The 26,154-nt window shown below is 33.0% G+C and overlaps 2 protein-coding genes across 2 annotated transcripts in view; both read left to right on the plus strand.

The window, feature by feature from the left end:
- LOC127707669 (dnaJ homolog subfamily B member 12-like) overlaps positions 1-8,373 on the plus strand; it is a 57,171-nt gene extending 48,798 nt beyond the window's left edge. The window contains exon 11 of the transcript XR_007984981.1: positions 8,364-8,373. The gene's annotated coding sequence lies outside the window, so the exon portion shown is untranslated. The remainder of the gene's footprint in view (positions 1-8,363) is intronic.
- LOC127707667 (pre-mRNA-splicing factor RBM22-like) lies at positions 31-24,813 on the plus strand. Its single transcript, XM_052212319.1, has 9 exons — positions 31-145; positions 5,493-5,546; positions 6,442-6,604; positions 7,012-7,112; positions 8,570-8,739; positions 16,411-16,611; positions 21,264-21,514; positions 22,046-22,213; positions 24,501-24,813. The coding sequence occupies exons 1-9, from the start codon at positions 92-94 to the stop codon at positions 24,665-24,667; spliced, it is 1,329 nt and encodes a 442-aa protein (XP_052068279.1). The 5' UTR covers positions 31-91; the 3' UTR covers positions 24,668-24,813.
- Positions 24,814-26,154: the final 1,341 nt, after the last annotated feature.

Below are 26,154 nucleotides of genomic sequence, written 5' to 3' on the forward strand. Positions count from 1 at the left end.
TTAAAAAACTGGTACAAATTTTAATTCTATTTTAGCTGGAACTTCTTGATATTTAGCAAAATTAAGGAACCAGTTGGAACTGAAAGAAGAAATGGCGACATCGAAGGGTGCAAACACGTATAATCGACAAAACTGGGAAGATTCTGTATGTTCTCTAGACAATTACACTTAAACTGTTTATTTCAATTTCGCTTGGCATGTGGTGCATGGCCAAAAGCATTAAACCTACATTTTGTGGCTATATATATCATATAAAATCACATTTAAAAAAAAAAATTTGATGGCATTTATTTCTACAGACTACAAACCGGGTGTTAAATGACACAGGAGATTTGGGATCTCCTGTAGTTGGTGATCGCAATACTGGTATACTAGTATTGTCCACAATACATGTATAAAAATTTTGTACCAGTATTGTGTTTTTTTTAAAATAAACAATACATATAGGTAATTAATCTTATATTAAAGGTGTCACATATATATGCATTATGATATTTAAGGAATAACTAATATTTTTTCTGTCTATGAAGAAATAACATCAAAAATGTGATGCACACTGAATAACCTGCGTAGCGGGTTATTTTAAAGTGTGCATCACATTTTTTATGTTATTTCGAATAGACAGATAAAATATTACAGTTATTTCTTATAATTTAATTCTAAATTCCATTTTAAACCGGAGTAAACAATGAAAAAACGTTGATGACGTCACGGTCACATGACTAAATTATGTCTATGAGCTGATAAACAAAACAACGTCAGCCAATCAGCAGACGTGTTACATCCAAAATTAAATTATTAACATATGACATGACAATTTTATATGGAATGATTGTATGTTTAACTGATGATGCCATTGGATTGATGGTACACTGTGATTGTAATCAAAGAAAGATTTAAATCTTCTGATGTTTTTTTCTTAAGGGAACCGTACTGTCTCAGCATTTTAACAAACTCTTTACTTTCTTCTATGTTTTCTTCCAGCTCTCTCTTTCCAAGTCTGAATAGTATATTTTAGTGAATTTTATATTGACATTAATGCTGTTATAGCTTCTGTATCATCATTTGAATGTAAACAAACCGGGTCAGCTGCTGCAGTATGGAACAACATCGTACATTCAGTGACTGAGAAACAATTATGAGTAACCAAGCTTGACAATACACAGTAATAAAAAAATAAAGCTAAGTCTACAGAAAAATAAAATAAAAAATGGCCTTAAGTGCACGACTTACCACCATTGCGGGATATAATCTGTCTTTATAGTGTAAAAATAATTCAATTACATGATAACTAGGGTTTAATTTTAAATGGAATAAACAGAGTAGTGTGAAAAAGAAATACATGAAATGGTGAATTAAACTCTGCTTACTCAGACACAAAGCATTGTTTTATTGAAACAAGCATTAGCACACAGTGGCTCGTATCATGGATGTTTTGATACATGTATGTGTTCTATTTTGTTTTGAAATCCAACTTGAACACTGTTACCCTTAATCACTTATGTTACTGTTGTTACAAGTCCCCAACAGGCCCAATTGGATTACAAAAGAATCCTCAATTCTACCACAAATGAAGACTTTCTAATTTGTGCACTTTCCATTACATTTCCTATGTCACAATCAGTCAGGGGTACTACTTGTACAAGTAATTTTTATTTACTAAAAGAAGTAAATATTAATATACTTATATAAGAAAATTTGTAGGATACTTATACAAGTGTATTTTATTTACTTGTATAGGTAAAAAAAAATTGGGCTTAGTTATGTCCCTTAGACATTCAGATTTTTTTACTTTTACAAGTAAAAAAGTCATCCTATCTTCTTTTCTTGAATTCTTAGGACTTCTTTGCTCTAATAGAATTTTTGATTGTCTGTCCTTTGCAGATGTCTTTACTAATCATTTAAGTGTAATTTCATGGACAATGAAAATCTCATTTGTCTGTTATCTTCAGAACACTGCTCATTTACAAGCCCCCTAGGGGCAATTTTTGAAGGCCTTGCGCAAATACTTAAGATCTTTGCGCAATCAGTTTCTTTGTTGAATGAATGAGATGAAACATTGAACTCTAATAAAAAATTATGAGCTAACCTGAGAAAAATTGTTAAAGGCATGTTTTTACATCTCAAAACTTGAGAATTTTTGTGGGATTGTAAAAAAAATTTACTTATACAAGTAAAATTTTGAGAAAATTAAGGGGAGATTATTCAAACATTATAATTAACTTATATAAGTTTATTTTATTTACTTCTTCAAGTAAATAAAGATTACTTGTACAAGTAGTACCCCTGACTGACAATGCATACCCGGTATGTCATAAAATTGAGAATGGAAATGGGGAATGTGTCAAAGAGACAACCCGACCATAGAGCAGACAACAGCCGAAGGCCACCAATGGGTCTTCAATGCAGTGAGAAACTCCCGCACCCGGAGGCATCCTTCAGCTGGCCCCTAAACAAATAAGTATACTAGTTCAGTGATAATGGACGTCATACTAAACTCCAAATTATACACAGGAAACTAAAATTAAAAATGATACAAGACTAACAAAGGCCAGAGGCTCCTGACTTGGGACAGGCGCAAAAATGCGGCGGGGTTAAACATGTTTTTTGAGATCTCAATCCTCCCCCTATACCTCTAGCCAATGTAGAAAAAACAAACGCACAACATTACGCACAGTAAAACTCAGTATAAGAGAAGTCCGAGTCCGATGTCACAATAGGAAACAAAAGAAAATAAACAAAATGACAATAGTACATAAATAACAACAGACTACTAGCAGTTACTGACATGCCAGCTCCAGACCTCAATTAAACTGATTGAAAGATAATGTCTTCATCATATGAATATCTGAGGCACAATCCCTCCTGTTAGGGGTTTAGTATTATACCGCAGTGATATTGTTGTCTTTTTTCAAAACTACCTCTACTGATTTTTATTGGGAAAAATGCATATTTTTTATTGAAATTGGGAAATTTGTATATTTTATTCTAAACGCATCTCCGATTTTTGCTGACCTTTGCAGTCTTTTTTGCACTGTTTTTTTCATGCATATTTTGGTTGTCAGAAATTTTCAACCTGAAAGGTACTTTTCGAAGAGGGGAAAGAAACAGAAGCAATGATGGTACTTAATGCATTGAAAACCACATGTGTTACAAACACCATGATGATTCTGATCAGAAAACCAAATCTCAAAAGTGCTTTCTAATAACATGAATACAATATTTACAAACATTACTACCAATGCCATCACTGTTTGGGGAAAATGTTAAACTTTTTGGGAGGAATTTAAAGCCATTTTTTTTAGTAAATTGGGAATTTTCTCTAGAGGAAAAAGCCGAATTTCGGCTGTAATTTGAGGCAAACAATATCACTGTACTGTCATAAAATATATGAGAAGAACATAACCCGTGGCCGTGTCATGCCAACAACTGGTTTTAGAATAAAGGTGTTAATTCCGATGCAAAGACTCTATAAGTGAATCAATATTAACATGATTAAAGCCAAAATATGCAATCTTTTATGACCTGACAACAGTATCGTAACTATATCATGTACATTTTTAAAAAAATCTATATCACAAAGGGAATGCTGGGATTGATTTTGGGGGTAATTGCCTCCAAATTTTAGGAATTAGGGGCCAAAAAGGGGCAAAAAACAAGCATTTTTCTAGTTTCATGACAATAACTTGTGTGTAAGTCTGTGGATCTCTCTGACATTGTATCACAAGGTTCCATATCACAAAGGGAATGCTGGGATTGATTTTGGGAGTAATTGCCTCCAAATTTTAGGAATTAGGGGCAAAAAAGGGGCAAAAAACAAGCATTTTTCTAGTTTCATGACAATAACTTGTGTGTAAGTGTATGGATCTTTATGAAATTGTACTACAAGGTTCCATATCACAAAGGGAAAGCTGGAATTGAGTTTGGGGGTAATTGCCCAAAAAGTTTAGGAATAAGGGGCCAAAAAGGGGCCAAAAATAAGCATTTTTCTAGTTTCCAGACAATAACTTGTGTTCAAGTGTATGGATCTCTCTGAAATTGTACTGCAAGGTACCATACCACAAAGGGAAGGCTGGAATGATTTTGGGGGTAATTCCCTCAAAACTTTAGTAATTAGGGGCCATAAAAGGGCAAATAAACAAACATTTTTCTAGTTTCAGGACAATAAGTTGAATAACTTGTGTGTAAGTGTATGGATCTTTATGAAATTGTACTGCAAGGTTCCATATCACAAAGGGAAAGCTGGGTTTGAGTTTGGGGGTAAATGCCCTAAACATTTAGGAATTTGGGGCCAAAAAACAAGCATTTTTCTAGTTTCCAGACAATAACTTGTGTTCAAGTGTATGGATCTCTCTGAAATTGTTCTTAGACCACTTTCATTCTGTGTCAGAAACCTATGCTGTGTCAAATATTTAATTAAAATCCAAATTCAGTGCTGTATCAAGCTTGAATGTTGTGTCCATACTTGCCCCAACTGTTCAGGGTTCGACCTCTGCGGTCGTATCAAGCTGCGCCCCAGCGGAGCATTTTATTTTGTATGTTATCATGTCACAGAAAGAAAACCGTTTCCTGAATTCAATGAACACAATGTTTGACATGGACTGTAATCTGATTACCTAGAACTAATGAAAATATAAAAGTTGCGGGAACAAGGAGTTTTTGACCATGGTCTTTTTGGTCATTTACAGTCTATTTAAGTTTCTGTCAGATACAGTAGATATATATAGAGCTGTATAAAATATGAAGTAGTTCATGTTATGATGATTGCTTATGAATGAACTTTTAAACAGAGTTCAAATACATGGATTGAAGCAACTATAGGTCACTCAAGTTCAACAGCCTTTTAACAATGCCATACCTTATAGTCAGCTATAAAAGGCCTCAGCATGACAAAATGTGAAACAATTCAAGGAAAAAAATAACAAGTCGATTTATGACAAAACATTAAAGGAAAAAAAAAGATATAACAGACAGCAACCAACCACTGAATTACAGGCTCCTTACTTGGGACAGGCAGATATAGAATGTGGTGGGGCTAAACATGTTTTTGAGCACTCAACCTCCTCTAATCTGGGACAATGGTGTAACAGTACAACATAAGAACAAAACTAGTGAGGGCTTTACTCATCAGATAGGCATAACTAGCACAAAGACAAAAGACACATATTACCCATCTAAGAGTATATGCACATACTGAAAGCTAGTTCACAGCCAATAACAATAGTACTCATATTATAAATAATGTTGGTCTCCCAGACAGGTGTACATGTATTTATTTGTTCTGTGATCAAAAATATGTACACCTCAATTTATCAAATGAGATATTGTCATATTGTATTGAACTAAACAATTCTTGTTCCAAATGTCACACTTTGTTCATTTCATTACTAAATGTATTAAGAGGATGATGAACAACCAGAAATTTATTGAATAAATGTTGTGCACATTATATATATATATATAAAATTTAATATGATATATTTTATTTGCAGGAATTCCCAATTCTTTGTCAGACATGTCTTGGTGATAACCCATACATAAGAATGGTAAGTGAAGTAATATTATAGACACTTTCTATGATTTGACTTTTGAAAGGAGTGTTGTACATACATGTATAGTACATGTAAATCTACATACATTATTGTGTGTCCTAAGATCCCAGAAATTTGTTTTCCTTAAATGAAAAAAAATTGGATTTAATCAGCAGACGACACCAACCACCAACACTTGTTTCCTCTAGAAAAATAGATGAACAACAACAAGGAATAACACATAGTACAGGCAGAATTGGCATTGTCTTTGTTAAAACCAGACTTGCATTCACACAAACTTCAACCTTTGCCGATATAGACCATATACTGTCATAGACCATATACTGTCATAGACCATATACTGTCATAGACCATATACTGTCATACCTGTTGTAAAGTAAAACATACAACAGAATGACTGCTTACTTCCAACAAAGTAATACAAGATGGCCCATAATTGGCAAAATTAAGGGTCGACATGCGGCATTGTGCTTGCCTCAGGAAGCAAACTGAGGTAGCCTCAGTGGCTGTTTGAAAATTGCCTCTCAAGAAAACAAAACAATCAGACACAATCAAATAATCTTTTCTTTGTTTGTGACTTTTTTTACAAAATTTTTACATCTCAAAATCAGTATTAATAACCTCATTTTTCCACAAGTGGAGCATTAAATGTTTAAACCTCTGAAGCATTGTGAGTTCACCTTTCCTCTTAATGAGGTTTGTGCTGCTGAATATTTAGTTTTCTGTCTGTGTTGTCATGGTTATGTAGACTAACCGTATTGATTGTATTGTTTCTTTTTTTCTGGTGATGAAATCGACGATGTCAGTCATTTTTGACATAATTTTTAATTACCCCTTCATATCATCTTCCTTTTGTGTAAACTGCATTCTGTATTGTTCTTATTTACAGATGAAAGAAAAGTATGGAAAGGAATGTAAAATTTGTGTCCGACCCTTCACAGTATTCAGATGGTGTCCCGGAGCAAGGATGAGATACAAGAAGACTGAAGTTTGTCAGACATGTTCAAAAATTAAAAATATTTGTCAGACATGTCTGCTCGATTTAGAATATGGTAATAATAATAATAGTCATTTAATTCATAGGCCTATTTCTTTTAACATTTTAAACACAGGTATTACACAGGCAGGGTAAAAGAGTAGGAACCCACACGTGTAACATGTGTAACGAGTAGGTTTACACAGGGTCAACATTGGTCTTAAAATTCCACGAAAATTCAGTTCATTTTCAGGGCAAAAATATTCTCTTGTTTTGCAATGTACAATATGGTGTGAACGAATAATTATAATTACACTTGAATCATTAAATAGGATTTCATAATGAGTTGTTATCTTGTTTTAACTGTTTCTTTAAATAAAAATTGGTTTGATGCATCTAAATAAGTCCTAATTATACATTTATAAGTATAAATTACAGCTTCTGCATGTAAAAAAGTAGTATATATTAGTTTGTTATTTACAGGTTTACCAGTACAGGTGAGAGATGCAGCATTGAAAATACAGGACAACATGCCTAAATCTGATGTCAATAAGGAATTTTATACACAGAATATGGAGGATAAAGTAGGTCACAGTGACTGGATTTTTTTCTGCAATTTGCATGCATAATAACTATTGTTGTCAAATTGAACATTTTTATCTAACCTTAGAACAAAATGATGTTATTTTTTATTTCCCAGACACTAGGCAAAAGGGGCATTAAGGTTTACCCTTGTCTGTCTGAACATCTGAACGTCTTGAAATTGGTTTCAGTTTTCTAACTCTAATTTGCCTATACACAATGCTTATTGCTACCAAACATAGACCAAGTTCAAATTTAGGTGGCTTCATTTTCACTGTTCCCTTTATAAATGGAAAAACTGCTGAATTTGCCATATATTTACAAGAGGACATCTGTGTTCATGGAGACATTCCTCTTTTATTTGAAGATTATTCAGCTTGTTACTGTTACCACCAGTAAACACTAATTCCATTTCACAAATTTTAAATCTGCATTTCATTTGAAATATGACAGATCCTTGGATGATTTGCATGATATTTTAACCTGCATACCCCCTCACTAGTACAGTTAAAGTGAAATTATGAATTTAATTTTAAATTTTGATCAACTTACAATTGTTTAATAATATTATTTAATATACATTTATTTTATATGGCTTTACAGTGCAAACTATATTTTTCTTTAGATCAGTTTATCCAAAGTTAATGGACAAGGTGTTTTCGTGCTCATTGAATTTAAAAATTAGAATGTTTTAGTGGTTTTAACTTATCAAATACTGGACAATTAATTTGTCAAATTAAGAACTATATCATGTATATGATTATCATGTTAAATTTAATGTTATTATTCAGATTTCAATACACATTTATTTCATATCTGAAAAAATTGAAAAAGGTTAGAATAAATTGTTAACGTTTTTTTAAATTCCATATTCAGTCCTTTACAATGGTTAATCAGTTAACCAGTTGAATATTGTTAACACTATAAATAACAGAACTGTTTTTGAAGTGAATTTCAAATTTATATTTGGTTCTGTAAAGTCCAAGTGTAGATGTATGACATACCCACTAACTTTCAAAGAAACACAACATTGATTTGTTTTTATAAGGAATGCTCTCACACTTTCATTTTAACACATCATTTTCAAGATTTTGTTTAGACCTGACTAATATGCCTCAGTGAATTTGAAATAATTACAGCGTTAAACACTAAGCTTTCTTTTCAAGTGAGTATTTTAATAGTAATAACTAAAGGATGTGTGTACATGTAGAAATTTGGTGGACCTAAAAATTGTTTTTGATTTGGTTGCAAAGCAGTAAGACATATTTGTGTGTTAACAGTTTAAAAGTCAAGCCTTTAATTTCTGCAACAGTCATTCATATCGAACACATTTACATTTTCAAGAAAAATACTAAATAGAAAATGGCCAACTTATATGTAGAGGTAACCTACATGTAGATAGTACCTTGATTAATTGTTAGCTTTAATTCTTGGTAAGAATTATCTTGTTCTTTTTCAGATGGCACAAGATGGCTTAAATTCACAAAGTGCTTTAGGTAAAGCCATGGCACCCAGTGATATGTTGTTAAAGTTAGCTAGAACCACACCCTATTACAAGAGAAACAGACCACATATTTGTTCATTCTGGGTTAAAGGTGAATGTAAAAGAGGAGAAGAATGCCCATACAGGTTTGTATTTTCAGTACTTGTTAAAGATCATAAACCCTTTAATTTTGCAGCATTATCCTTAAATTATTTGGCACACCACATGATGTATAGGCTTCTTTATAGAATTATTAAGTTAAATGAATATCAGGACGTTAGTTTTCTTATTTGAATTGTTTTACATTTTTCATTTTGGGGCTTTTTATAGCTGACTATGTGATATGGGTTTTGTTCATTGTTGAAGGCTTTGTCATTTGGTCTCTGGTGGGGAGTTGTCTCATTGGCAATTATACCACATCTTCTTATTTTTATATCAAAAGTGATAACAACAACAACAATACTTTATTTTAAGAGAAATACACAGTTAGCTATATAACTAATCTTCGCTGAGGCCCTCATCATAGAAAAAGCATAAACAAAAATGCAAACATATACATGGCATACATTAGTTTAAAAGTCAAGTATGATGATAATGTTCAATACAAACATGGATATTGGAATAATCAAACATAAAAACACAGTGTTCTCCCCAGGCCCTTAAAGGACCGCGGGCCTGCGATGTATAATTTTTACCGTGGTGGTATCGTTCTTACCGCGATGCATAATTTTTCTCCGTGGTGCTAAAATTTTCAGTTAAAAAATCGTAAATCGGTAAAGTTTTAAACGACTTGTTAAATCTTTTCCATGCGGTATAAAATTCCAGGTGAAATTTGACCAGTTCAAACCAGTTCAACACAGATTGTTTACACAAGTGATCGATTTACCTTATAAGGTTAACCTTGTTGATTGGATTTAATCGATGTAATTAACACTTGTAAAATGATTCTTTTGTGTTTTAATTAAGAGTTCATAACTTTATGATCACAGATAACAATTTGATGGCTTCACTCTCAACCCAAGCACTGACCTGTGACAAGTCAGCAAATACTTTGTACACAAACAGTGTCTTGACCCGATATGTACATTTTTGTACATCATAAAGGTGGCTCATTACGTATAATGGACAACTATACATTTCCCAATTCTTATATTGATAGTATTATATGTCTCTGTTTAAACCATGGCCAATATTATGTTTAATTATGACATAGTTATTGCATGATAGTCGGGTTTCAAACTGTAGTATTTGTCTGTACATATCACATGACCCTGTTAGTTCACGTAGAATATTCAAGTTTATTTACAATTAATTGCAATCTATTATATTTTATAAATAAAATGCATGACTGTACCTTCAAACTGGATATCTATATCCATAATTAATGAATAACAGAAGTAATCTTGCAAATTTTATCCATAAGCACATGTTAAATCTATTTATATCTACTTCCTGTCATTTAGGCGGGAAAATAGGGAGACTTAGTTGTTGACATTGAATATGGTTACTTATAGATCTATAGACCAAAGATAAATTTATAGATTTAGGAATTCTTTTTAAATGGTTCATGACAAATAAAGATTTAGATTTCAGGGCAGTATTAAGTCTGTATCTATGTTTGATTATCACCAAAGACAAGAAAAGTTATATTCACATGAAATCAGAGACATATAATACAATTGTATTACATGTCTCTGATGAAATCTATGGCAAAATGTTCTAAAATTTATGAAAAATTTCTTATTATTAAAATCTAAGATAGAAACTGGTTCAAATAATAAAACAATATTTGCAATTGTTCTTGTTAATTTTATATCTTCTTATGACAGGAATCCTTTCACATATAACAAATTTTTTTCTAGAAACTAGAAAGTTTTTTAAATTGAACATTTTTGTTCTCTTTTGAATGATATTTTATTTTTATTGATTTTGGATTTTATAAAAGATTTAATTACTTTAAATACAGATGAATATTTTATTATGAATCATAATTTATTTATTTAAAAAAAATATTTAAGTATACAAACTGTTTTTTGATTTACTTCTTTTTTACAAGGATTTGTAAAGTGAGACTATACAAATCCTTGTTTTTTACCAATAATTTTTTGAATCAATGTCTACATAACACAGTACCACAGTATTAAAACAAAACAAGAGACATAAAAATTACAGTAACTAGAGCTAAGCAACGCTACGCGACACAACTGATTGCATGAAATATTTCACCAAGAAGTCCACACGCATTACCCTGGTGCTATCCAAAAATCTTGGGGAGAACACTGAAACATACACAGAAAATTTTCATTGTAGATGGTTATCAAACTTCATTCATTTTATTGAGTGCATTTAATCCAAACAAAAGAAAAACATTTCATCCTGTCCTTCTCATACCATGCTTTAAAGTTATTGAGATATTTTATACCGGTAGTTATAACACTTAAAAACAAGTCAGGAGTTCAAAAGTTCAAAACTTTTTTGTTGTAAAGTTAACAGTCCCTTTCTTTGATCAGAAGTCAATAGAACATTAAAGTATGTCACACATGTAATAATTTATAGCGAGGTAATATTCCTTGTGGACCATAAGCAAAAAGATAGCATCCATTACACAAATATTGAGTTCTGGGAATTTACTATAACACATCACATGTTAAGTTTGCTTTAGTTTTTATACGACCGCAAAAAAATTTTTGTGGTCGTATATTGGTATGACGTTGGCGTCGTTGTCGTCGTCGTCTGGCGTCGTCCGGCTTCATCCGAAGACACATTGGTTTTCGCACTCTAACTTTAGTTTAAGTGAATGGATCTCTATGAAATTTTACCACAAGGTTCAATACCACAAAAGGAAGGTTGGGATTGATTTTGGGGTTTATGGTACCAACAGTAAAGGAATTAGGGGCCAAAAATAAGCATTTTTGTAACTTCCAGACAATAACTTGTGTGTAAGTGTATGGATCTCTCTGACATTGTACCACAAGGTTCCATATCACAAAAGGAAGGCTGTAATTGATTTTGGGGGTAATTGCCTCCAAATTTTAGAAATTAGGGGCCAAAAAAGGGGCAAAAAACAAGCATTTTTCTTGTTTCATGACAATAACTTGTGTGTAAGTGTATGGATCTTTCTGAAATTGTACTACAAGGTTCCATATCACAAAGGGAAAGCTGGAATTGAGTTTGGGGGTAATTGCCGAAACGTTTAGGAATTGGGGGCCAAAAAGGGGCCAAAAATAAGCATTTTTCTAGTTTCCAGACAATAACTTGTGTTCAAGTGTATGGATCTCTCTGAAATTGTACTGCAAGGTACCATACCACAAAGGGAAGGCTGGGATTGAGTTTGGGGGTGATGAATCATAAGGGGGTTCAAAAAATTGGGGGGGGGGATTTTTTTTTTTTCCCTTATTTTTCTTTTAAAATTTTCCATTTTAAGTTGGTGATTTCTGATTTATATTTAAAAGCAAATAATAATGATATGGTAGGAGAAACACACCAAACAGGATGTGTAAATCATTATATAATAAGTATTGTGCAATAGCAAGAAATTTTCAATTGCACAGTATTGCACAATAGCAAGAAATCTTCAATTGCACAGTATTGCGCAATAGCAAGAAATATCCAAAAGCACAATATTGCACAATAGCAAGAAATTGTCAGTTGTACATTATTGCGCAATAGCAAGAAATATTTTATTGCACAGTATTGTACAAAAGAAGATACTTTGTATAAATTGCTTATTTCTTGACCAATTTCAATGGGGTTTTATTCTTGAATTCTTTGGGTTCTTTAATATGCTGAATCTAACCGTGTATTTAGTTTTTGGATTTTGGGCCCCGTTTGTAAATTGGTCCACATTGAGGTCCAAAGGGTCCAAAATTAAACTTTGTTTGATTTCATCAAAAATTGAACTATTGGGGTTCTTTGATATGCCGAATCTAACCATGTATTTAGATTCTTAATTTTTGGTTCCGTTTTCAAATTGGTCTACATTAAGGTCCAAAGGGTCCAAAATTAAACTTAGTTTGATTTTAACAAAAATTGAATTCTTAGGGTTCTTTGATATGCTGAATCTAAACATGTATTTAGATTTTTATACGACCGCAAAAAAATTTTTGTGGTCGTATATTGGTATGACGTTGGCGTCGTTGTCGTCGTCGTCGTTCGGCGTCGTCGTCGTCCGTCGTCGTCGTCGTCCGAATACGCATTAGTTTTCGCACTCTAACTTTAGTTAAAGTGAATGGATCTCTGTGAAATTTTACCATAAGGTTCAATACCACAAAAGGAAGGTGGGGATTGATTTTGGGGGTTATGGTACCAACAGTTAAGGAATTAGGGGCCAAAAAGGGGCCAAAAATAAGCATTTTTTTGTTTCCAGACAATAACTGTGGAACAGTGTATGGATCTCTCTGAAATTATACTACAAGTTTCCATACTACAAAGGGATGGTTAGGATTTGCTTTGGGGGGTTATGGCTCAAACCGTTTAAGAATTAGGGGCAAAAAAGGGGGAAAAACAAGGTTGTCCTGGTTAATGGACAAATACTTTAATACAAAACATAATTTAAAGCAGTGTAAGGGAGATAAATCAAATACATCATTGAAATTATCTCCCTTACACTGCTTTTAAATTATGTATAAAGTAATGGTTAATGAACAATTAAGATAATTTAAAACAGTGTAAGGGAGGTAATCCAAATACAACGTTTTGGTTACTTCCCTTACACTGCTTTTAAATTATGTTTAAAGAAATGCATATTTATAAAGGAAGACCAGTAAAAATATCTGCAAATGTTGCATCTTTTTTTTTTACAAAAAAATCCATATGAAAGATTTGACACTATATTTTAAATTCTATTATAAAATAGATTAAGTTAGCACTATGGTAAATTTAAATGGGTAATTATGGCTGCAAATTCCATTGGAAATTTGAATTGAGATTATGACCATATCTTGAGGGAAAGAATTTTTTGGGGGAAAGGGGGGGGGGGGGGGGGGGGTAAAAAGAAATTGTGGGGGTCAATTTTTTCTCATTTCAGATTTCAGAAATTAAAAAGAATTATTCTTCAAATATTGTTTTTTTTTCAAATTTCAAATATTGAAAAATTTCAAGAAGTAATCTTTAATTGCACAGTATGGCGCATTAGATTTGTAAAATCTTTGACCACATTTATTTATTTGTTATGCCGAATCTAACCGTGTATTTAGAGTTTTAATTTTGGGTCCAGTTTTCAAATTGGTCTACATTAAGGTCCAAAGGGTCCAAAATTAAACTTTGTTTGATTTTAACAAAATTGAATATATGGGGTTCTTTGATATGCTGAATCTAAACATGTATTTAGATTTTTGATTTTTGGCCCAGTTTTCAAGTTTGTCCAAATTGGGGTCCAAAATTAAAATTTGTTTGATTTCAACAAAAATTGAATATATGAGGTTCTTTGATATGCTGAATCTAACCATGTATTTAGAATTTTTTATTTGTGGGCCCCGCTATCAAATTGGTTCATATTGAGGTCAAAAGGGTCCAAAATTAAACTTTGTTTGATTTCATCAAAAATTGAATTATTGGGGTTCTTTGATATGCCAAATCTAACCGTGTATTTAGATTTTTAATTTTGGGTCCCGTTTTTTAAATTGGTCTACATTAAGGTCCAAAGGGTCCAAAATTAAACTTAGTTTGATTTTAACAAAAATTGAATTTTTGGGGTTCTTTGATATGCTGAATCTAAACATGTGTTCAGATTTTTGATTATGGGCTCAGTTTTCAAGTTGGTCCAAGTTGGGGTCCAAAATTAAACTTTGTTTGATTTCAACAAAAATTGAATATATGGGGTTCTTTGATATTCTGAATCTAAACATGTATTTAGATTTTAGATTTTTGGCCCAGTTTTAAAGTTGGTCCAAATTGGGGTCCAAAATTAAACTTTGTTTGATTTCAACAAAAATTGAATATATGGGGTTCTTTGATATGCTGAATCTTACCATGTATTTAGATTTTTTATTTGTGGGCCCGCTATCAAATTGGTTCATATTGAGGTCAAAAGGGTCCAAAATTAAACTTTGTTTGATTTCATCAAAAATTGAATTAATGGGGTTCTTTGATATGCCAAATCTAACTGTGTTTTTAGATTTTTAATTTTGGGTCCCGTTTTTTAAATTGGTCTACATTAAGGTCCAAAGGGTCCAAAATTAAACTTAGTTTGATTTTAACAAAAATTGAATTCTTGGGGTTCTTTGATATGCTGAATCTAAACATGTGTTAAGATTTTTGATTATGGGCCCAGTTTACAAGTTGGTCCAAGTTGGGGTCCAAAATTAAACTTTGTTTGATTTCAACTAAAATTAAATATATGGGGTTCTTTGATATGCTGAATCTAAACATGTATTAAGATTTTAGATGTTTGGCCCAGTTTTCAAGTTGGTCCAAATTGGGGTCCAAAATTAAACTTTGTTTGATTTCAACAAAAATTGAATATATGGGGTTCTTTGATATGCTGAATCTTACCCTGTATTTAGATTTTTTATTTGTGGGCCCGCTATCAAATTGGTTCATATTGAGGTCAAAAGGGTCCAAAATTAAACTTTGTTTGATTTCATCAAAAATTGAATTATTGGGGTTCTTTGATATGCCAAATCTAACTGTGTTTTTAGATTTTTAATTTTGGGTCCCGTTTTTTAAATTGGTCTACATTAAGGTCCAAAGGGTCCAAAATTAAACTTAGTTTGATTTTAACAAAAATTGAATTCTTGGGGTACTTTGATATGCTGAATCTAAACATGTGTTTAAATTTTTGATTATGGGACCAGTTTTCAAGTTTGTCCAAGTTGGGGTCCAAAATTAAACTTTGTTTGATTTCAACAAAAATTGAATATATGGGGTTCTTTGATATGCTGAATCTAACCATGTATTTTGATTTTGGACATTGGACCATTATAGGTAAATTAAAAAAATTGAAGTTCTTAGACCACATTCTTTCTGTGTCAGAAACCTATGCTGTGTCAAATATTTAATCACAATCCAAATTCAGAGCTGTATCAAGCTTGAATGTTGTGTCCATACTTGCCCCAACTGTTCAGGGTTCGACCTCTGCGGTCGTATCAAGCTGCGCCCAGCGAAGCATTTTATTGATTATGGGCCCAGTTTTCAAGTTGGTCCAAATCGGGGTCCAAAATTAAACTTTGTATGATTTCAACAAAAATTGAATATATGGGGTTCTTTGATATGCTGAATCTAACCATGTATTTAGATTTTTGATTTTTGGGCCCCGTTATCAACTTTGTCCACATTGAGGTCAAAAGGGTCCAAAATTAAACTGTGTTTGATTTCATCAAAAATTGAATTCTTGGGGTTCTTTGATATGCTGAATCTAACCATGTATTTAGATTTTGGATATTGGACCATAATAGGTGAATGTCCAATTTAAAATTTTTAAGTTCTTAGACCACATTCATTCTGTGTCAGAAACCTATGCTGTGTCAAATATTTAATCACAATCCAAATGCAAAGCTGTATCAAGCTTGAATGTTGTGTCCATACTTGCCCCAACTGTTAAGGGTTCGACCTCTGTGGTCGTATCAAGCTGCGCCCTGCGGAGCATTTTATTTTATGATGTTTGCAAAACAAAAAGATTTGATAGCCATGAACATGAAAGTATGGGAACCATTTTATTTTCTTTGATGGTGGAAAATCCTCCTATAATGCACTATTTTAGTTTTGCTAAAATTGGTGTCATTAACGACAGTTAAATAGGGTTGCCTTGTCATGTTTTGGGAAACAACACTTAATGTCAACACTGAAATGGATATAATATGTTTTTGTTTATTTTACAGACACGACAAACCAACAGACCCAGATGATCCTCTGGCTGATCAGAACATAAAAGATAGATTTTATGGTATGAATGATCCTGTGGCTGATAAGTTAATGAGGCGATACAATGACATGCCAAAACTGACCCCTCCAGAGGATAAAACTATAACAACATTATATGTAGGCAATCTAGGAGAAAAGATAGATGAAACAGAATTAAAGTAAGAGAATATTTTGTTTATCACATATATTTTAAAAGGTGGAAAGTTGTGTCGCAAAATATAGATAAATGTAAATAAGCACTGAAGTAGCATGTAATACAAGTATTTTTTTTCATATTTCATTTACTGCGACTTGATTGTAAGTGTTTTGTCTCCACCAATTATAGTTCATTCAAAATTCTGACCTAATTGCAATTTGTTTCTTCAAATCAACCTGTTCAACCATTCAGAAGTTTTAACCAACTGTTGCAGAAAAACTAGAGAGAGTTGGATAGAGGTGGGGAAAACTAGAGAGAGTTGGATAGAGGTGGGGAAAACTAGAGAGAGTTGGATAGAGGTGGAGAGAAACACTTACAATCAAGTCACAGTAAAAATGAAAAAGCTCTACAAAGTATTGAATCATGGAGTTATCACATCGTTTATAAATAAAGAATTATATGAACAACTTTATAAGGAAGTACAGTTTTTTCAAGTCAGGATGTTTTTATGCCCCCTCCCTAGTGGAGGGGGCATTAAGTTTAACCCTTGTCTGTCGGTACGTACGTCCCAAAATTGGTTTCCGTACTCTAACTTTATTTTGCCTCAACCAAATGTTATGAAACTTATACAAAATGCTTATTACCACAAAACACAGATCAAGGTTGAATTTTGGAGGCATCACTTTAACTGTTCTAGAGTTATGCCCCTTTACAAATGGAAAAATTGCTGAATGTTTTGTCCGTTCTCTAACGTTAGTTTGCCTCAACCAAATGTTATGAAACTTATACACAATGCTTATTAGGGCTATTCCATTAAAAAGAATGTACCAGGGTTGGATGGCAATTATAAAAAATCCCCTTGGTTGTTGATGTGTTGAAGCGTTTATGGCCAGTGGCCCTTGGTGTTTAGAGAAACTAAGTATTGTTGGTTGTTGGTCTTCTTTGACAGTCAGTTTTCGTGACTGTAGGTTCCATTGTGTTATTTTTCGTTATTTATTATTATTTGTTTTTGCAAGGACTTATATAACCAATTGTTTTTGTCTCCTGCTCATATCGTGATATTTTGCGACTTGCGCAACGTTGTATTCTACCTATGGTACCAGTTCCGGTAGTGCAAGAGTTACTTCCCTTTAATGATAAGCACATGACGAACGATGTCAAATTCTATTGAAAATAATGTTCGGAGGTTCAAATTATCTGAGGTCCGCGACCTTCCATTATTGCAATCGGACTTTTGTTTTGATTACTAGCTAGGCCCGACGGACCTTCGATTTGAAAGAAAATAAAAATAAACTTTGCCGACCTTTTTAATCATCAGTATGGTCATTTTAAAGCCATATTACTATTGAGATCGTATACCCCTCCAGGGATTTTTCTAGTATTCCGCAGGGTCCAAATACCGGACCCATTCCTATTGGCAATGGCAAATACCCTACGTTTTTCCCAATTTTCAATTTGGGACCAAAACTTCCAAAACGATCTCAAAATTTATTTTTATCTTTATTATTCATGACAGCGATGCTAATTTTGTTCAACCGCTAGCTTTATACTGAAAATCGCCAACAAGTAATGTGTAAATACGAGTAAAATCGTATCTGACTGACAAAAACAACATTGAAAAACAATGGATGCCATAAACCGGAAATGAAGAAGATTAAAATACTGGATCAGATTCCGGGGTCGGATAAGGGTAATTCCTGGTTTGCCGATCAAATACAATAAAAAATAATAATTCCAGGCAGGTGGCAAAATACATCTATGATGATGAAATATAAACACTAGAATTGAAAACCAAAAGATATATGGAAAAGAAAGAAAAAGCATGAAATATTTTATACAGAAACTCAAAATAACTTTTAGTTCACAAATTTTCATGTCAAAATCTAATGAAATGTGACAGTAATTTTCTTTATCATTAATAAATGTTGATATTACATGTAGATGTTTTTATAGAGTATACATATATCTACAATTCCAAGAGGTAATTTCTTCTCAATTTTGAAGGGCCAGTAAAAAATAAGTTAGATATATTCCAGTTGGTTCTTGTATTATCATGAAACGACTTCCTGTTGGTTGGTGTTAAGATACATGGTACATTCCTCTTGGTCATGGGGTACTTCAAAATTGCCTTCCGACCCTAGTACCTCCTTTTTATTGGAATAGCCCTTACCATAAAATACAGATCGAGTTTGAATTTTGGTGGTGTCATTTTTACTGTTCTAGAGTTATGCCCCTTTACAAATGGAAAAATTGCTTAATTTTTCATTTCTGTTCTCTACAAAAATGAAACTTTAGTTTGCCTCAACCAAATGTTATGAAACTTATACACAATGCTTATTAACACAAAAAACAGATTAAGTTTGAATTTTGGTGGTGTCACTTTTACAGTTCTAGAGTTATGCTCCATTACAAATGGAATAAAATGCTCCGCAGGGTGCAGCTTGATACGACCGCAGAGGTCGAACCCTGAACAGTTGGGGCAAGTATGGACACAACATTCAAGCTTGATACAGCTTTGCATTTGGATTGTGATTAAATATTTGACACAGCATAGGTTTCTGACACAGAATGAATGTGGTATAAGAACTTAAAATTTTTAAATTGGACATTCACCTTTTATGGTCCAATATCCAAAATCTAAATACATGGTTAGATTCAGCATATCAGAGAACCCCAAGAATTCAATTTTTGATGAAATCAAACAAAGTTTAATTTTGGACCCTTTCGACCTCAATGTGAACAAAGTTAATAACGGGGCCCAAAAATCAAAAATCTAAATACATGGTTAGATTCAGCATATCAAAGAACCCCATATATTCAATTTTTGTTGAAATCAAACAAAGTTTAATTTTGGACCCCGATTTGGAACAACTTGAAAACTGGGCCCATAATCAAAAATCTAAATACATGTTTAGATTCAGTATATCAAAGAACCCTACGAATTCAATTTTTGTTAAAATCAAACTAAGTTTAATTTTGGACCCTTTGGACCTTAATGTAGACTTATTTGAAAACGGAACCAAAAATTAAGAATTGAAATACATGGTTAGATTCGGCATATCAAAGAACCCCAATAATTCAATTTTTGATGAAATCAAACAAAGTTTAATTTTGGACCCTTTGGACCTCAATGTGGACCAATTTAAAAACTTGGCCCAAAATCCAAAAACTAAATACACGGTTAGATTCAGCATATTAAAGAACCCCTAGAATTCAAGAATAAAACCCCATTGAAATTGGTCAAGAAATAAGCAATTTATACGAAGTATCTTCATTTGCACAATACTGTGCAATTAAATATTTCTTGCTATTGCGCAATACTGTACAATTGACAATTTCTTGCTATTGCACAATATTGTGCTATTGGATATTTCTTGCTATTGCGCAATACTGTGCAATTGAAGATTTCTTGCTATTGCGCAATACTGTGCAATTGAAGATTACTTGCTATTGTGCAATACTGTGCAATTGAAAATTTCTTGCTATTGCACAATACTTATTATATAATAATTTACACATCCTGTTTGGTGTGTATCTCCTACAATATCATTATTATTTGCTTTTAAATAAGAATTAGAAATAACCAACTTAAAATGGAAAATTTTAAAAGAAAATATAGGAAAAAAGTCAAAAAAATGAAGAAAAATAAATCCCCCCCTCCCCAAATTTTTTGAACCCCCTTATGATTCATCACACCCAAACTCAATCCCAGCCTTCCCTTTGTGGTATGGTACCTTGCAGTACAATTTCAGAGAGATCCATACACTTACACACAAGTTATTGTCTGGAAACAAGAAAAATGTGTTTTTTGGCCCCTTTTTGGCCCCAAATTCCTAAAATATTGAGGCAATTACCCCCATCATCAATCCCAGCCTTCCCTTTGTGGTATGGTACCTTGCAGTACAATTTCAGAGAGATCCATACACTTGAACACAAGTAATTGTCTGGAAACTAGAAAAATGCTTATTTTTGGCCCCTTTTTGGCCCCCAATTCCTAAACGTTTCGGCAATTACCCCCAAACTCAATTCCAGCTTTCCCTTTGTGATATGGAACCTTGTAGTACAATTTCAGAAAGATCCATACACTTACACACAAGTTATTGTCATGAAACTAGAAAAATGCTTGTTTTTTGCCCCTTTTTTGGCCCCTAATTCCTAAAATTTTGAGGCAATTACCCCCAAAATCAATCCCAGCATTCCTTTTGTGATATGGAACCTTGTGGTACAATGTCAGAGAGATCCATACACTAACACACAAGTTATGTCTGGAAGTTACAAAAATGCTTATTTTTGGCCCCTTTTTGGCCCCTAATTCCTTTACTGTTGGTACCATAACCCCCAAAATCAATCCCAACCTTCCTTTTGTGGTATTGAACCTTGTGGTAAAATTTCATAGAGATCCATTCACTTAAACTAAAGTTAGAGTGCGAAAACCAATGTGTCTTCGGACGACGCAGGACGACGCCAGACGCCGACGACGACGACGCCAACGTCATACCAATATACCAATATACGACCACAAAAATTTTTTTGTGGTCGTATAAAAATTGCTGAATTTTATTATGAAGAAATGAAAGGAAAAATTTTGATACAAAACATATACTGGCAATGATTAGGAGAAATGTTTTTCCATATTTAACTTGATATAAAATGATAATTAATATTTTTTTGCAGAGATCAATTCTACCAGTTTGGTGAGATAAGGTCAGTCAATGTTGTCACTAAACAACAATGTGCATTTGTACAGTTTACAACAAGGGCAGCCGCAGAAACAGCTGCAGAAAAATCATTTAACAAACTGATACTTGGAGGTAGAAGGCTGACAATAAAATGGGGAAAATCTCAGGCTCAACAAGGAGCTCCGGTGAAGAAGGATGGTGAGGAAGATGAAGCAGAGCTTGAGCCTGTCCCAGGACTTCCGGGAGGTTTGTATTGATTCAGATATTCATACTTAATCTTATGTTGATCAAGTAGATGTACAATGTGCTGAAAGTGATATTAAGAGTAGTACCAAAACCTTTCCCGCTCAATGAAAGGGTTTTTATAGAGGATGAAGTCCTCATAGCAGAAAGAAAATTAATACAAAAAAAAATCACTATACTAGGGAATCCAAATTCTTAAACTTTTTTTTTTCTACAGTTGCACTAGCACATTGTTGATGGTGGTTGCTTTGTTGTAAAGCTTACAATTTCCAGCAAATTTGTAAATATCTGATTACCAAAAAGTATCATGACATTTAAAAGTCGGAATCTATACCATAGTGAATACAATACAAACATTCAGAGCTTGAAGCATTTAAATGTCCTAATTTTAGCAGCGAAAATATATATGATCATAAAAAATCACAATAGTACCGGTAAATGCACATAATTATTTCAGAATTTTCTGTATAATTTAGAATTTGTATTAAATTATAATGCATATATGTACAATGTTGCTTTATTTTCTATTTCCAGCTTTGCCTCTTCCACCAGAGGAGATTGTCACCAATAACAACTTCTTCAATTTGAATGGACCTCCACCCATGATGATGCCCCCTGCACCACCGAGGCCACCAGGGGCTCCAAGAGGGCCACCACCTAACTTTGTACCATTCACATTCTTTAGGGGACCACCACCTCCAGGTAAGTTAGGACTTATAAAGGGGAACAACCACTCTAAATTTTCTTAAGTGGCTTCTCAACGTTGTATCATTCATCTCTTATAGGTACTACAGCTATTGAAAGTACTGTAAATTCAGAAATTATTGCATGCATTTATTATTGCAATTTTTGAAGAATAAACAAAAATGCGAGATTGATTATTGCGACTCCAGGAAAATCCGCATACAGATATATGTACTAGATATGGGTCAAGATTCGCAATTCATTTCCCATAAATGACAATGGTAGCCTTTTCTTTGATTCCTCTGTCCCTATTGTAAACTTGGATATGTATGATGGGTCATTTCCAAGCTGAGACATTTTCACACATGTATGTGGTTAAATTTTCAGGGGACGAAGTGAGATTAGATTTTTCACAAATTAGACAACCTCTAAAGGCCCCATGTGATGCCACTTTAGCAGGTGAAAAGTCCTTATTTACACACAGTTAAATTGTCTGGAAATTCAGTTCTGTACAAACATTGAATAACTCAAAAGTTTTTACCGACGAAGTCAAAGGGGACTTTAGGTTTGCACTCCGTCTGTCTGTCCATCTGTCCGTCTGTCCATCCGTCAGTCCGGCAAATCAGCTTTCCACACTTTTTTTCTTCGTTCTTGAAGATATTGATTTGATATTTGGTTTATAGTTTTATCATGACAAGTTATAGATCAAGTTCGAATTTTGTTCTGGTCTGATGATTTAGTCCAGAGTTATGGACCATAACTCTGGACCATTTCTAATGTTTGAGTACTATGTTAAACCATCTCTCTGTACAAAGGGAGATAACTCATTTTTTAAAAGACATTCTTTGTTAAATTATTTGAAGAATTTTTTGGCAGGTTTGTTTGTTATTTAGTATAAACTAATTTTCTGAATGCTATATATATATATAAAAAAATATGAAGAGAAATCCTTTTATTAGATAATAATCTATTTTTATTAATGTATATATTTCAATACATTACATTGTGTAGATAAAAGTTGTTGACATTTTATAGATAAGTTACAAATCTATATTAGCTTGTGACAAATGAAAGAAAAAATATTTGGAACTATTAATTATATTTGATTATAATTTGAAAATAGATATACACTGTATTACATCATATCTAATTTTAGAGAACTATTAATCATATCAAATGTTTTTTTCTTCATGCTGATAAGATATTGATTGATAATTGGTATATAGTTTTATCATGACAAGTTACAGATCAAGTTCAAATTTTTTGTTTCGGTCTAATGATTTTGTGCAGAGTTACGGTCCTTGGACTTGAAAAATTCACTCATATAATCAGTTTTCCACACTATTTTTAGTCATGCTTGAAGATATTGACATGATATATACTTTTTGTTTACACCATGACAAGTTATAGAACAAGTTAGCAGGATCTGATTACCCGTCTGGAGCACCTGAGATAACCCCCATTTTTTGGTGGGGTTTGTGTTGCTCAGTCTGTAGTTTTCTATGTTGTGTTTTGTGTACTGTTGTTTGTCTGTTTGTCTTTTTCTTTTTTAGCCATGGCATTGTCAGTTTATTTTCGACTTATGAGTTTGAATGTCCCTTTGGTATCTTTCGCCTCTCTTTTGCAATAGTTTTTGAGTTTACAGTTCTTATTTCAGAGGGACTTTGAGACTACATCATCAAACATTGTATAACCAATCATTTTTGGGGTGGGGGGACTAGCACAACTTCAAGAGGAATCAGAGTCCTAAGTGGACGAGTGGTCTAAATATCACTAGTCTGTCAACACTGAGGTCGTGAGTTCGAATCCCGCACATGGCAGGTGTGCTAGACTCCAATCTTAATTGACTAGTATTGTCAGTTTTCCTACCAAAAGTCAGTGGTTCTCTCCGGGCACTTTGGCTTCCTCCACCAATAAAAACTGAATATAACCAATAATCAAACTTTAAAAGAAAATTTAGAGGAGGTGCTGAAACTATTATATTTATATATGAGTTTGATTTTAGATTTTTCAAGGTAAAACATAGACTTCTTTCATTTGAAGCACTGTCATCATTTCTAGTAAGAGAAAAATATTTGTCGGTCAGTAACAACTTACATTTGTCAATAACAATTACATTTGTCAGTAGCAATTTACATTTGTCAGTAACAATTTACATTTGCCAGTAACAATTAACATTTGTCAGTAGTAGTTTACATATGTCAGTAACAATTTACATCTGTCAGTAACAATTTGCATCTGTCAGTAACAATTTACATTTGTCAGTAACAATTAGAACATAAATAAGAATTGTATATTTTTATAGGAATGAGACTTCCACCACCTCCTCCCGGTATGATGCCAATGAGACCTCCTCTACATCCTCAGCAACAACAGCAACAGCAGCAACAACTTCAGAGGCATCAGTTACCTGTCCACTATCCATCACAGGATCCTACAAGAATGGGAGCAGTACCAGTTCAGAAAAACTGATTTCGTGTGTGGTACAGAGTGAATGTTGGAGCTTGTCATCTTGTTATGATACATTGAATAGAAAATATTTATGTAAACAATATTGAAGATATAAGTTGTTTTTAAAGTCATTGCGTAATAAAAGAAATATCTGAATGTAAAATAAATTGTTTTATTGTCATTCAACCCATGACTTTGGTTTGATAGCATAGGGGAGGCTTATAAGTCATTCTTCCATCTAATGAAACCATCAAAAGTCTTGACATAATCTTATTATTAAAAGATAAAATGAACATGTGATGTTATTCATCCCCAAAATATCCACACATAATCTGACGCATCACAGTGTTATCCTCCCTGTAAACAAGTTTTTACATTTCATCCAACTGAAAAAGAGTAGCCTCAAGATGTCTAGATGCTGGTCAAAATAAATATTCATTATGATGGCAGCTATTTAAAAAGTATGAAAAACCAGTGAAACTGATGTATGTTACGTGATGATAACATTAATCATATAGCACTATTCCGGTCCCTCTGGAAGCTTGTGCGACTTCAGTTGAGTTTTGATTTTAAGATAGTATCCTATCCCATTGTGACATCTAATAAAAATAAGGAGTTTGGCATGACTTCCAATGAGAAAGACCCAAAAGTGAGGATGTAGATAACTATATACAGGTCATCCTAAGGTCTTCGACAAAGAACAAAACCTGAACAGTAAATAAAAGTATAAAAGGCGCAGGGATCACAAAGTCGGAAACAATTCAATAATGAAAACCAACAGCCTTAACAATGAACATAAACAATATGGCAGACAGCACCAACAATAAACATAAACAATATGGCAGACAGCACCAACAATAAACATAAACAATATGGCAGACAGCACCAACAAAAACAACTGAAGTACAGGCACCTGACTCTGGATTCAAAGCACATAAAGAATGTGGTTAAACACATGTTTTGTCAGTTCTCAACTCCCTAACCTGGGACAAGAGTCATAGTGGTGAATCACAACAACTTAAAAACAAACCTATTATTATCAATTTGAAAGGGCTGGGCTCATCAAATTTACTGCTAGTATAAGAACAACAGAAAGACAAAAGACACAAAGTAATGACCAAAGTGTACTCCCAGTTATCTAAACTAGCTCAAATCCCTACTTTAGACTAAAATATCAATCAATACATCTGAAAAGACGTCATAAGCAATTTGAGAAAAGCATGACATTGTATAAGTGTATAATAACAGTATCAATAGGATGTAGGACCTTAACTGTTTAGTTTTGTATTGAACTGTTGAAAGTAAAATCAATGTTCGTAATGATAAAGAAAATATTCAAATTTTTGATTGATTGTCTTTAAGAATAAATTTATTCAAAGACCCAATAGGTTTACACCTATATATATCATAATCATATATTGATTAACGAGCTCTATGAAAACATAACTAAAAATCATGATGTCTTTCTTGTAACAAGATTTTTTAAAGTACAACCAAATTCCCTCATT

The sequence above is a fragment of the Mytilus californianus genome, unplaced genomic scaffold (genome assembly GCF_021869535.1).
Source record: "Mytilus californianus isolate M0D057914Y unplaced genomic scaffold, xbMytCali1.0.p SCAF_7, whole genome shotgun sequence".
NCBI lineage: Eukaryota > Metazoa > Mollusca > Bivalvia > Mytilida > Mytilidae > Mytilus > Mytilus californianus.